The sequence below is a fragment of the Sus scrofa genome, chromosome 8 (genome assembly GCF_054392235.1).
Source record: "Sus scrofa isolate SSC_HxYL_T2T_F1_AM1 chromosome 8, Sscrofa_HxYL_maternal_Yorkshire_Landrace_v2.0, whole genome shotgun sequence".
NCBI lineage: Eukaryota > Metazoa > Chordata > Mammalia > Artiodactyla > Suidae > Sus > Sus scrofa.
Genome location: NC_139390.1, coordinates 144,024,288 through 144,037,261, shown reverse-complemented (window position 1 = coordinate 144,037,261; position 12,974 = coordinate 144,024,288). Strand labels below are relative to the sequence as shown.

The window sequence follows — 12,974 nt, the reverse complement described above, 5'->3', positions numbered from 1 at the left end:
GATGAAAAGAGAAGGGACAAGGGGGAGAGACAGAGACAGAGAGACAAAGGAGAAGAGAACTCAGTGGGAAATTCCTCACATTTCTTAAAAATTTTCTCTGTGCAAAATCCTTTCCTTTCCAGACCTCCAAGTACCGGAGGCGCCAGAGGGAAAGGGAGCGCTCTGTGCCTGAGTGGCTCACTGAGAGCCGAGGGAGGTCCCAGGGCCAGGAGAGGATCGAAGTAACACTGCAGGCACCTTTTCCTTTTAAGCTGCTCCTTGCCAACCCCCAATCCACTCACCTTATTTCAACACTGGATAAAAACAAGGCTGACTCCTTCTTAAGCCGTGGTTCTGCTTTGTCCACTTTAGCCACAGCTAAAAGTCCGATTATTCTAAAGCTCAGAGAGTGCCCTCCTCAGTGTCCTGGTATGTGGGGGGGCGGGGGAGGCGAAGGAGAAGGACCGTCTATACCACTCAAAGGTCTTTCTTCCCTTAGGAGCTTGGAGTTGAAAGTTGAGAGAGAACCCCAGGTCCCCTACAGAAAATGTGTTGCAAGCCCTGTGGAAGGAGTCAACTTTCAGGCTCTTAAAGACCTCAAGTCATTAGCATCAGCTGCTGCACCAAAGGGCAAGCCAGCGCCTCTAAGTGGCTTAGCGCGCAAACGAGGCTCCGGAGACGGCCTCGGCCACTCCATCCGCTCTTCCACCACCTGCTGGACGTGAGAAGCTCTCCGGAGCCCATCTCGGCAGTAGGTAATAATTTTTACGTTAACTCACCCTACCCACTCCGGGGGTCTTAGAATACCCGCCTCCCCGGCAAGGGACCCCCTTGGGGACGGTGCGGAACGCACCTGGCAAAGGGCGGAGGGGCAGGAAGAGCCTGAGTCCGGTCCCCCGAGTCCTTCCCACCCATCTCCTCCTCATCCCTTCTCCTGCCCCAGCACTTGCGTCCTGGGACCAGGAAACTCCTGGAAATCCCCTTCCGAGGTCCGGCGGCGCCCCCACCCCGCCTCCGCGGTCGGTCGAGGAAAGACTGAGCCAAGTTCTGGCCAAAGCGCTTCCTTTCTGAATCTATTCCTAAGGGCTTCCTTTCCTGGTGCGAGCGCTCCTAGAGAGCGCCGGCGCCGGTTTCTCCCCCGCAGGGACCCAGCGGCGCGAAGGAGCCGCGGCTCGAGGGCCAGAGAATCGCTCGAGGCTAATCCGCGGCCCCCCTTTCCCTTCTCAGAGCTCGGACTCGGGAAACGCGCGGGGTCCGTGCGCACGCAGAGCGGCCCGCTCCCCGCCGGAGGCTGGGTCTCCGAGTGAGAAACGGCGAAACGGAGACAGGCCCTCTCCGGGGCCTCGGGGCTTCCCTTTCCGACCCTGACACTGATCTCCCGCCCCCCGAGCGGTCCCAGGGGGCCGGGCCTTTCGGAGGCGGCGGCCGGGCGGCGCGCGGACCGGCCTTGCCGCGCGGGGACGGCTGTCGCGGGCTGCGGGGCGGCGGGCGGGCCGGAGAGACGGCGCGCAGGCAGGCGGAGCCGGAGGGAGCGCCCAGCCCAGCAAAGAGTTAAAGGGAGGGGACGTGGGCTGTCACGCGTCATTGGGCAGATTATGTGCAGCAAACAAAAAGTGTGTGTCTGCGTGCCAGTCAGTCACTGCATCGGGTCCATCTGTACAACTCTCTCCCCCCGTCTCCCTCGCCGTCTCTCCGTCTGCCTCTCCCTCGCCCCTGCGCGCTCGCTCCGCGTCTCTCCATCTCTCTCTCCTCTCCTTAGGCAGAGCCTACGCGACCGCGAGCCCGACACCTCCGGACATGGACGTACACGGACGGATACAATAGGCTCGAGAAACCCTCGATCGCAGTTCCCGGCTCCAGGTGGCCTTATTTGGGCGACTGGATCCTGACCTGGTTCTGGGTACGTCTCTTCGCATCCGCGGGGGAGGGGTGGGAGGAAGGGAGGCTTGGTGGGGAGCGTGGAAAATTTTGGCCGCGGGCTCCTTGTCCAGGAGAGGGGGAGAACGACCGGTTGAGGGGCCCTCTGCTGCCCAGAAGCTTCCACAAAGGGAGGGGCGGCAGCCGCGCACTTTGCGGGGAAGCGAGCGACGCGGAGCGCGCGACCGCAGACAATGCCTGGCGCCCGCGGGGGAGGGCGAGCCCGGCTCGGAGGACGCCCGGCGGCCGGGAACCCGGGCCTGGAGGAGGATGCGGAGCCGGGCAGGGCTGGCTGGCACAGGCGGCGGCGCGCGGGCGGCGGAGCCCTGCCAGGCTGTCGTCGCCCAGCGGGTTTGGGGACCAGCCCGAGGCTCGTGGCGGCCGCCGCGGCGACGCGAACCCCTGGCAGCGCGGCGTAGCGAGGGTCTTTGCACCGTATTGTCCGGGAGACTGCATTTTAATGCCTGCGTCCCTGCTGCCGCCCCAAGGGAAGGGGCGACCTCTCGGCACAATGAAACGCTTGTGTGAAAGGGACTTTTAAAAGGAAGACAAAAATTGGGGCATAAAACGCTGGATTGAGGAAATTGAAAAGCAGAGAATAGGATTCCGTTGAGAAGGAGATTCGGAGGGATTTTTTAAAAATGCATTTAAATTTGCAGTTGGAGATCAGAAAGGCTGCCTTGTTTGGGGTAAAATGCCCAGGGATAGATGCTGTAGCCTAACGAAGTAAGTTTCTACTTTGTGGCTATTTCCTCTGATTCCTGTCTGCCAGATGCAGCCTGTTACTTGACATTTGGAGGGTGCAGTAAGAGTGAATGGAAGAAGAGGCTGACCAAAGTTTCAGGCTCTGTTAGCTGGAAAGGGGGGGGGGAGCCCTACCTTGTAAGCATATTTGCAAGATTAATTGGGTAATAGACAGTAAGATTAAAATGGACATTGCTAATATTATTCCATAAAGAACAGCCTTTTGGGAAAAGAATTACATCTCTTCTTTTCTGCCACTTATACAAAATATACTTTAAAAATTGCCTATGGTGACGTCGTTAGGGAAAAATCAACTTGGGGGAATCTTTTCATCAGAGTGAACAATGAAGGTAGTACAAAGCCACTTTAAAATTTAAATATCTGTTTTGTTTGTTAGTGTTTTCAATGATAAGTCTTGTGGGGGGTGTCCAGAAGCAAAGAAAGGGAGACGTCTCTTTATAACAACTTAATGGTAGAGAGCCTCCATCGGGGGCATTACTTTCTAAATTGCTGCGGATTGAACAGCTGGAGAGCCGACCGAGGTCTCCCCAAGCAGGGCAGCCTCCTCTTGCCCAGACTAGGTCCTATCTGGGTGATGGAGATAATTTCCAGTCATTACACACGCGGTATTTCAGACAGGGGATGCATCAGGCCTGCCCTATACCTGCTCACTTCCTGAGGCGCAGGCGACTCTACCCACCCCCTTGTATGACAAGGTAACTGGGATTCACCCTCATCCATAAATAAGCATGTCGTGAAAAAAATAATTACCTCTGCTTGCTGCTTTTAATTAAAGCCTCGGAGGGACAGTGTTGGATTATGGTAATGAGCAGACACACGTCCCCTCTTGGAGGCTGCAGAGAAAGGTTAGCTGACATGGAATCACTGGCCCTGACACTCCACTTGAAATCCATTCGCCATGCTCCGCTGTCTCCGCCTGCTCGCTCATGCTGCTCCCCTCTTTGGAAGAAAAAAATAAAATCGGCTCCCAGGCGCCCAGTTCAATACATAAGAGGAGCTGTCTCCCCAGGGCTAGAAGTTTCTTTCAGTTTGAAAAAGTCTATAAGCTGTTTGTTTGTTTTTTTAATAACCCCCCCATTGTTCTCCCCTTCCTTTACCCCCATCCTGCCCCATCCTCCCCCAAAAGGTAAAGCAAAAAGCCGGCTCCTCTCTCCTAGCCCTCCGTTTTCTTTCTAGTGATCAGTCCACTGTGAGATTTCCATCATAATTTTTTTTTAATTTTTAAAGGAAAAGAAAGTTCTCTTCATTAGCATCTTCAAAATATGCCAGATTTGATCTGCCATTGGCTTTATTTTTGAAATAAGAGCTATGCAAAAACCAGGCAAATTCAAGAAAAATCTGTTAAGTAGCTAAAACATTCTGCCTGGATTCATAGAGGCAGAAGGAGGAGTGTAACGAGCTTCGATTGTCCTGTGTGTCTGTCTCCAGTGATGGAGGACCCCGGCATCCAGCGAGGCATCTGGGATGGAGATGCCAAGGCTGTGCAGCAATGCCTGACAGATATTTTCACCAGCGTTTACACCACCTGCGACATCCCTGAGAATGCTATTTTTGGTCCTTGTGTCCTGAGCCATACTTCCCTATACGACAGCATAGCTTTCATAGCTCTCAAGTCCACGGACAAGAGAACAGTCCCTTATATCTTCCGGGTAAGTCTTGGCTGGTGCTGCGTAGGGTACGAGGGTAATATCCTGTTGCAAGTGGATGAAGAATCATTCTAATGACAGGTAAGAAAGGTTCTGAGTGTAGACAACAGGGATGCATGTGCCATCTTATTTCACACACCAAAAATTAGAAAAGGGTAATTAAACTCAAATTATTGTCAACTGATCTTTAAAAATAAATGACAAAATTTGATGTTGGATGTCAGGTATGTCTAAATAAGTGCCTCAATTCTGGGATTTCCTGGAGATGAGCCCCACTCCCGTAACTCTCTGGGAGATTTCACTAGGGTTAAGGCTTTTTGCATCCTAAGTACTTTCCATAAGTACTTCTCTGGTAAGTTTTGGGTGCATTTGCTTTCCAACCGCAGAGACCTCTGGTTCCCCAGAATATTACTCTTTCTGATTGAGCTACCTAGTGCCCAGGGTATGTACTCCAATCAAAATGTTCACGGTTTGACAATAAAACATCATTAAAGCGAAGTGTGAAAAGTCCTCTCACTTCCTATTCTTACTTTATGAAGAAAAATATTAATTGCTTAAGCCAAGATTACGTAGATGAGTGAATGCCACAGAATAATTTCTAAAATCTAAACTTGCTTTTCCTTCTAAAACAAACAAGATTTCCATACTTTTTGTACCGTGGCATAATTTAGACACGCATTCCCACGAGGTTAACCCTCATTTGAATGGTCAGAAGAAAGGTCCTCATTCGATGTTCACCCAATACACGACAACATCACTGACGTATAAAACGGGTGCAGCTGGCGAGGGACATTCTCTTGCCTGCTGGTCACAGACAGGAGGCCGGCTATCAACTCCGTCACGTTTCCAGAGGCAAGGTCTCAGTTCTTCGGAAGAGAATCACAGAGGAAAAGGCCCTGGTTCCTGGGGGTTCAGGCTCTCCCCAGAGCCTCCCTCCCTCACCCTCGTCCTGTGTTCTCTCTTCTCTCTAAACTGTAGGTAGACACCTCGGCGGCCAGCGGTTCCTCCGAAGGTCTCATGTGGCTGCGTCTGGTCCAATCAGCCAGAGACAAAGAAGAGCAGAACCTTGAGGCCTACATAAAAAACGGACAGCTCTTCTACCGCTCTCTCCGCAGGATTGCCAAAGACGAGGAGTTGCTAGTTTGGTACGGGAAAGAACTGACGGAGTTACTCCTGCTCTGCCCCTCTAGATCCCACAGCAAAATGAACGGTAGGTTGGCTCGCGACCTGCGAAGGGGCCCTTGGCTGGTGGGGAAGCGACGCCGGGAGCGGCGGGGCTCCCTCCGGCGCCTGGCGCGCCTCCCCTCCCCTGGGGTGCCTCGCGTGGAGCCTCTGAGCTAGAGTCTGGAGCTGGGACAGACGGGTGAGGCCGAACGGGGCACGCTTGGCTTACTGGCTGCACCCCCGCCAGCCCCCGCGGGCGAGGCGGCTCGGGTCTCCCAGGCCGTTCTCCTCGCGGGCGCTCGGGCCCTGAGAGGTGAAGGGGGCTTTGCGAAGGGGGCGATGGCAGAGCGGGCCGGCGACGACGCTGAGTAATCCTGTGATATGCGTGTGTGTGCGTGTGTCTGTGTGTGTGCGCGTGCTGTTTGCTCACCAAGCAGGGTCGTCCCCTTACACATGCCTGGAATGCAGCCAGCGTTTCCAGTTTGAGTTCCCCTATGTGGCGCATCTGCGCTTCCGCTGCCCCAAGAGACTTCACAGCGCAGATCTGAGCCCCCGAGAGGAGCAAGGCGGCGGCGTGGGCACCAAGGATCACGGGGGCGGCGGCGGCGGCCCAGACCAGCAGCAGCCGCAGCAACAGGACGCGCCCCTGGGTCCCGGCCCCAAGTTCTGCAAAGCCGGCCCTGTCCCCCACTACCCGGCCCCGGCCCCCGAGGGCGGTAACCCGCCCGCCGCCGCTGGAGGCGGCGGCGCGAAGCCGTCCACGGACTTTCACAACCTGGCGCGGGAGCTGGAGAACTCCGGGGGAGCCCGCCGCTGCTCCCCGGCCCCCAGCCTCCGGAGCGGCAGCGGCCACCAGGAGGCGGAGCTGAGTCCCGACGGCGGCGCCGCGGGCCTGGGCAAAGGGAAGAGGAAATGCGCGGAGGAGGCGGCCGAGGCCGGCGGCGCGGGGCTGGCCGGGGGCCGCGGGCGCTTCGCCGAGCGGCCCCTGCCCGCCTCCAAGGAGGACTTGGTGTGCACGCCGCAGCAGTACCGCGCTGCCGGCAGCTACTTCGGCCTGGAGGACAGCGGCCGCCTCTTCGCGCCGCCCAGCCCCGAGACGGGCGAGGCGAAGCGCAGCGCCTTCGTGGAGGTGAAGAAGGCGGCCCGCGCGGCGGGGCTGCAGGAGGACGCGGCCGCCGACGGCGGGAGCTCGGCCGCCGAGGACCAGGACGCGGGCGGCGGCGGCGGCTCGTCCACGCCCGTGGCCGCCTCGCCGGCCGGCGCCGAGCAGCTGCTGGCCCCGCGGCCCGGGGGCGCGCTGCCGGGGCGGCTGGAGGGCGGCAGCCCGGCGCGGGGCAGCGCCTTCACCTCGGTGCCGCAGCTGGGCGGCGCGGGCAGCCACGGCGCGGGGGGCGGCGCGGGCACCGGGGCCGCGGGCGGCGCGGGCGGCGGCCAGGGCGCCGCGTCGGACGAGCGCAAAAGCGCCTTCTCGCAGCCGGCGCGCTCCTTCCCGCAGCTGGCGCCGCTGGTGCTGGGCCAGAAGCTGGGCGCGCTCGAGCCGTGCCACCCCGGCGACGGCGTGGGCCCCACCAGACTGTACCCCGCCGCCTCCGACCCTCTGGCCGTGAAGCTCCAGGGAGCCGCGGACCTGAACGGAGCTTGCGGGGCCCTGCCGGGCGGCGGCGGCGGCGGCGGGGGCGGCGGGGGCGGCGGGCTGCCCAAGCAGAGCCCCTTCCTCTACGCCACCGCCTTCTGGCCCAAGAGCTCGGCGGCCGCGGCGGCCGCGGCGGCGGCGGCGGCGGCGGGGCCCCTGCAGTTGCAGCTGCCCTCGGCGCTGACGCTGCTGCCGCCGTCCTTCACGTCGCTGTGCCTGCCGGCGCAGAACTGGTGCGCCAAGTGCAATGCCTCTTTCCGCATGACCTCCGACCTGGTGTACCACATGCGGTCGCATCACAAGAAGGAGTACGCGCTGGAGCCCTTGGTGAAGCGAAGGCGGGAGGAGAAACTCAAGTGCCCCATTTGCAACGAGTCCTTCCGAGAGCGCCACCACCTCTCCAGGCACATGACCTCGCATAATTGACCCTGGCGCAGAAGACCCCAGCTTTCCACGCGCGCACACTCACAGGCGAGCCACCTGCAGGGACAAACACTCGAGGACATCCCCCACCTCTTTGTGACCGGAAACGTCGTCGCACCCAGAGAGGCAGACACACACACACACACACACACACACACACACACTCACACAGTGCTCTCTCCCCGCCTTTACCTCCAGACGTTGACCCGAGCCCTACACACACACACACACACACACACACACACACACACAGAGGATGGTGGACTTTTTTGATCTGCTGGGTTGTTTGAGGGGTTTTCCTTTGAATGCACGCATTTTCACTTTCCCAAAAACAAAGGTACATTTTTTAAAATGTCATATATTGCAACATATTGATGCATTTGTCATACGTTTCTACTTAAATTATTAAGCACTTACGGTTTAGATGTAATAATTATATGTAAGGGCAAATTTTATTTTAGATATAAAGTCAAGGAGGAGAGGGAGATGCTTTCTGCATTTCTTGGTTACAGTTTGTGTTCTTACAAAAACAAGCAAAACACGTAAAAAGGGCGTCCCCATTCAATTTAAGTTTCCGAGGAAGTGCATGTATCATGAAATGATTATGGACTTCAGTGAAGAATGTCATCGTTATGTAAATACGTATTTCCTTTTAATACAAAATGTAATTTTGTGCCAGTGAAACGGAGTCTGAATAGTTATGTGTTTCTTTTATCCCTGGAAAGATTTATTAAACTTTATAGATTATCTGGGTATGTTGGATGCTTTGACAATAAATGACTATTTTCTTCAAAGCAATTATTTGGAAAGTGTTTTGAAATTTTTTTTTAATGTGTGGCTACTGAGTCCCTGGAAAGTAGAGGTAGCAGAAAAGAGGGACAATCAATCCTGCCCCACTTGCGCTATTTACTCCACACCACTTTAGAGCCCAAAGGTGAGAAGGCATGGTTTGATTATTACTTGGAGAACCTTTATCTGGAACGTGTTGAGATTCTTGATCAAAGGACAGATCATTTAAACAAAGATGCCTGCCGTTGAAGCTAAGCTGACCCTGGGATGTCAGCATTCCTTTCAGCAGCAGGATACCAGCCTTTCCACAAGTGGGCCAGAGGCTATTTCCAGGCCTGCGTCGGGGAGAGCAGCTAAAAAGCCCACTTGAGGTTCTACTAGTGATGTGGACATGAAAGGGCGTCCTGTGCTCTAGAACCCTTCCGCTTTCATCATCATCCATTAAGAAACCACGTGCAGCGCTTCCCTAGAAACCAAGGTGAAATGACCGTGATGGACTGTCTATTGCAGGGCCCCGCTTTCCTTCTAAAGGCTTGAACAGCTGCACGGCTCTGGAAAGACCAGCCCTGGGGCATTACAATGCAGGACACCCGGATGACTTTCCTCCTCTCCCCATCCTTCCTCTTATAAAAGCCCCTGTGTACTCTTCGCATGCCGACGATGGTTCTTAAACAGGGTGTACGCATGCAGGGGTGTGTGATGTGTCCAGCAGCCGAGAAAAGCAAGACCAAGTGAACATCGATCCTTTAGGTCTTAGGGTCGTGACCACTTCGGAGTCCCTCTATCGATGCTCTAGTAACCGATTCTACACTGGCTTATCTATCACAGGAGGTATTCTCCCCGGGTTTTTCTTCCTTCACGTATGCCAACCCTCCCTTATGTCAGAAGGAGAATATTCGTGAAAATGTCTGAGATGGGAAACGGGCAGAAGTTCTCATTACAGGCCTTAAATGGTCTTCCCTAAAACGATTCTAAAGCTGTCATTATCCTAAGGTGCAGAGACCAGGGGTAGGGCGATGAGAGATCTACAGCGAGACGGAGGTGGGTGAAAAGCAGGCTGACTTTCTTAAGATTATCTGAACACTCTTTGCGCCACATTTCTTTGAGGCCTGCTCTCAGTTTTCCTAGGCAACAGTTGGGTGATTGGAAACAGTGCCCCTCAGCAGAATGTGATGAGAACAGTCCCAGATCCCATTCTAACTCTGCTCTGCGTGTCTCCTATGACCTTGCATCATTATTGGCATCATTAATTCAACTGCTTCTTGGTTTTCTTATCTGTACGAGGAGTGAGACAGGTTCTGCTCTCTTTGCAGCACTTCTAGTACCTCGGAATTGTTTCTTCTAATGGGCTAATCAGGCTCCAATTAAGTTTGAAGGGGGCTTCCTAGAGAAAAGACCAAGGTTGGTTGTGGAGTAAATTTGATGGCAAAAATTGAGAAAGATATCTGAGGACAAATGGAAGGTGGGCCTCAAGGCTGGCTGAATTGTCCATACCTAGAACACTAGTGGATCTCTGGAGCAAACGTTTAAAAAAACCAGTCAAACAACCAACCAACTCGGTTGCCTGGGGCCTAACTTAAAAGCAAAAACCAAATATCAAAAAGGCTTGAATGCTATTTGGTTTCTGTCCCATCCTTCCACTTTTTTGCTATGCTGGCTTTATTACCTGTTGGAGATTCAAAGGTAAACTTAGATTTAAAGAAAAAATAAGCCAAAACTGCAGTTTGCAAAGGACCTCCTCATATAGCCTATAATCCTTTTTTTTTTTTTTTTTTGATGGACATGTGGAGACACTTCCCGAGCTTCCCCTGTGTTTCCTTTCTGCAGAGCCACAATCTTCATCACCAGGGAAGAAAGTCGAGCCTTGGCAGAGCTATTGCTCAGGCGGTCCAGGTACGTGGGTTCGTGGCAGACACTTTAGGGCTGGCAGCTTTTCTGACCCATCTGCCCACAAGATCTTTCGGGCAGGATGCAATGGAGGAAGGGTGCCCAAAGCCAGTTTTGCCTTCAGCCAAGGCAAACTGAGAAACCTTTTGTTGTAACGTTGCATTTTCAAGCTTTCAGAGGTACCTTAACTTTCTCAGATGAGAGTTTCTAAGATTCCCCAGCCCCATCCCTCTGCTGAGCAGCTGAGGTTGAGGGCTGAGGCCATAGACAGAAATGTCTGCACACAGCTGCGGAAGAAACAGGTCACAGGGTCACGCAGGCTTGGAGCTGGCTGGTGCCCTGCAGTCCAGGCGAGTGGCCTGCGGAGACCGCAGATCCTAAAGCCTGGGGAAAAGGAAAGCTCGGCGGCTCCTGCACCGCCTTTTGCTGCGTCCCAGTCAAGGGCAGACGGCTTGGGATTGACCTGGCGCCTAGCGTCTGTGATCTCCAAGCCCCCTCGCTCCGCGCGGATTGCGAAGCCCTCTCTTCGGGGGTTTGTGGAGTGGGGGGGGGGGGGGTCGGCCGCCTTTCCCAGGATCCGCCGACCGCTTAAGCTCCCAGGCGCGCGGGAGCCAGAGGGCGGAGGAAACCACGCACGCGCATCCCTGCACCAGTTCGTAGGCGCTGGTGAGCTGAGAGCGACTCCGGATTCCCCAGGGAAAGTTCCCCAGGTTCCGGACCCGCTTCTGGGCTCTGCGGCCCCCTGAGGCCCGGATGCCGCTTTGGCCGCCGCAGTCGTGCGCCCGGCGGGTGAGCGCGCACCCCGGTTTCTGGACCGCTCGGCGCCGCCCGCTTCCCATCCTCTAGGAAGTTGGTCGTGCCCGCAGCGGGTCTTTTCAGGCGCCGCCCGGTGAGCGGGAACGGTGGACACCCCGACCTGCCATGCCCTGAACGCGGCCAGGAAGCGCACCCTCGACCCCGACTCCCAGGGTCCGAGCCCCACGGCGGCTCGCCTCGTGGGTCAGGAGCGTCTCCTCACGTTCCCCACCCACCAGCGGCCCGGACTCCGCTCCGCCCGCCCCGCCGGGGCTGCGCAGCCGGCTCAGGCGGGGAGTCCGCCGGGCTCCGCAGGCCCCGGCAGGTGCGCTGGGGGAGGCGGCGCGGGGGCGCGGCGGGGTGGCGACCACGCGGCCAGCAAGGACCCAACCCGAGGTTTTAGCGTTTCTTTCTTTTTTCTGCCCTTGCCCCAGCTCGTGATCTGGACTCCGTTTGGCTCATTCTGTAGCATCTCCTGTTTCCCCTGCCCTCAATCCCTCCGCACGTCCACGCTCTGCTCCTCTCCGTGTCTTAAGTACTTCTGGAGGTTGGGTGTCATTCCTGGAGTTGCCTTAAGACCTCCCCCCCATGATTCTCAGCCATTCAGTCAACCTACTGCTGTGGTGGTCGCACCAGCCCACTGAGCACGGAGGACTTTCTTGCACCCTACCCAGGGATTTGAAGAGACAGACAAGTGCCAGTCCCTCCCCCCCAACACACACACACACACACACACACACACACACACACACACACACACACACACACACACGGGCTGGCACACAGTCACTTCTTGAAGAGGAAGCAGCCAGTCTGACTTTTGAACTGATGTGCTTTTGGTCTTGCTTGGAAAATTGTTTTCCCTTGAAGGTGCAAAAATACCTCCGAGGGGTGTGGAAAATTTAGCCCGCCCAGAAACTGAACCGGGACTGGAGAGAGAAGCTGGGCACCTCCCCTTCCACTTCCAAATGTGTTCTGATTGACAGGTGGGCTGTGAGGCCTAGAATGTTGCCGTAGAAACATATGGGTTAGACTGGTGGGCCTGAGTGCCTGCGCTTCCTAATCTGGCTGGGTAGGTGGGAGGGGTGCTCTCTGCACCACCACCCCCACAGGCCCTATTCCTAAGGCAACTTTTGCTTTGCTTTTCTTCTCCTGTGTGTGTGTGTGTGTGTGTGTGTGTGTGTGTGTGCGCGCGCGTGCGCGCGCGCGCGCAGTGGCTGTAACATACAGAAGTTCCCGGTGCCAGGGATGGAACCTGCGCTATATCAGTTGTATCAGTGACCCAGAACCAAAGCAATGACAGTGCTGAGCCCTTAATCCACTAGGCTACCAGGGAACTCAGACTTTTGCTTTTCTTATTTTAAATCAGACCTAAAACTTATAGAAGCATGTCTGTTCTTCAGGACTAGAGGATGAAGAAACTGAAGAAAGAGTTCTTTTAAAAATTCTTTTTTGTAATTCTCCAGGGTTAGAGGTCTGGTAAGTTGTCCTACTCGAATAGCTGAGCTGGTTACAATAATTGCTCTTATCCCTTTTCAAGTTGTGTGTGTACTGGTATATATATGAATGCATATTTGCACAGATAGTATATATTTACATGTGTGTAGGCATAATTACACACATGTGTATTTATATATACAAATGTACATATCCATTTTAGTACACACACAGACACAGAATTGGCAGGCACTCTTCTGAGTACTTTTCCTACATTGAGTTGGTTTCATTCTCACCACCTACCCAGGAGAAATCCTGCTAAGGGTCCCAGTCCGTCATGCTTTACGACTGTACAGTTGGGATGGCTGTCATTTTAGAGCAGGAAGATGAGATATACTTCCATAATGTAATGGCACGAATAGTGGCTCCTAAATCGGAAACCTGTTCCCTATTTTGTGGCCTTTCCATCCATGTGTCTCAGTCTACTGGAACTTGTGAATACTGCTGCCTGTGGGCTCATCACACAGCTGTGTCTTGAA

General features: G+C 55.2%; 2 protein-coding genes across 6 annotated transcripts in view; one reads left to right on the top strand and one right to left on the bottom strand.

The window, feature by feature from the left end:
- Window positions 1-12,974, bottom strand: part of LOC106508356 (uncharacterized) — a 232,700-nt gene that overhangs the window by 111,605 nt on the left and 108,121 nt on the right. The window lies entirely within an intron of this gene.
- PRDM8 (PR/SET domain 8) lies at window positions 1,741-7,784 on the top strand. 4 transcript variants are annotated; one of them, XM_021100796.2, is made up of 4 exons: window positions 1,741-1,879; window positions 4,090-4,310; window positions 5,286-5,517; window positions 5,909-7,784. In XM_021100796.2, exons 2-4 carry the CDS (start codon window positions 4,092-4,094, stop codon window positions 7,528-7,530), a joined length of 2,073 nt encoding a protein of 690 aa, XP_020956455.1. In that variant the 5' UTR covers window positions 1,741-1,879; window positions 4,090-4,091; the 3' UTR covers window positions 7,531-7,784. The 4 variants fall into 4 exon arrangements, with proteins under 4 accessions (XP_020956455.1, XP_020956454.1, XP_084829856.1 ...); XM_021100795.2 differs by having other exon boundaries at window positions 5,906-7,784; XM_084973730.1 differs by lacking the exon at window positions 1,741-1,879 and having other exon boundaries at window positions 4,173-4,310; window positions 5,423-5,517.

Excerpts from the sequence above, each read along its gene's own strand:
- PRDM8 (XM_021100795.2), top strand. The coding sequence starts at position 4,092 with ATGGAGGACCCCGGCATCCAGCGAGGCATCTGGGATGGAGATGCCAAG. Across the intron at positions 4,311-5,285 it reads CAGTCCCTTATATCTTCCGG|GTAGACACCTCGGCGGCCAG; the intron begins GTAAGTCTTGGC and ends TCTAAACTGTAG. Across the intron at positions 5,518-5,905 it reads ATCCCACAGCAAAATGAACG|CAGGGTCGTCCCCTTACACA; the intron begins GTAGGTTGGCTC and ends TTGCTCACCAAG.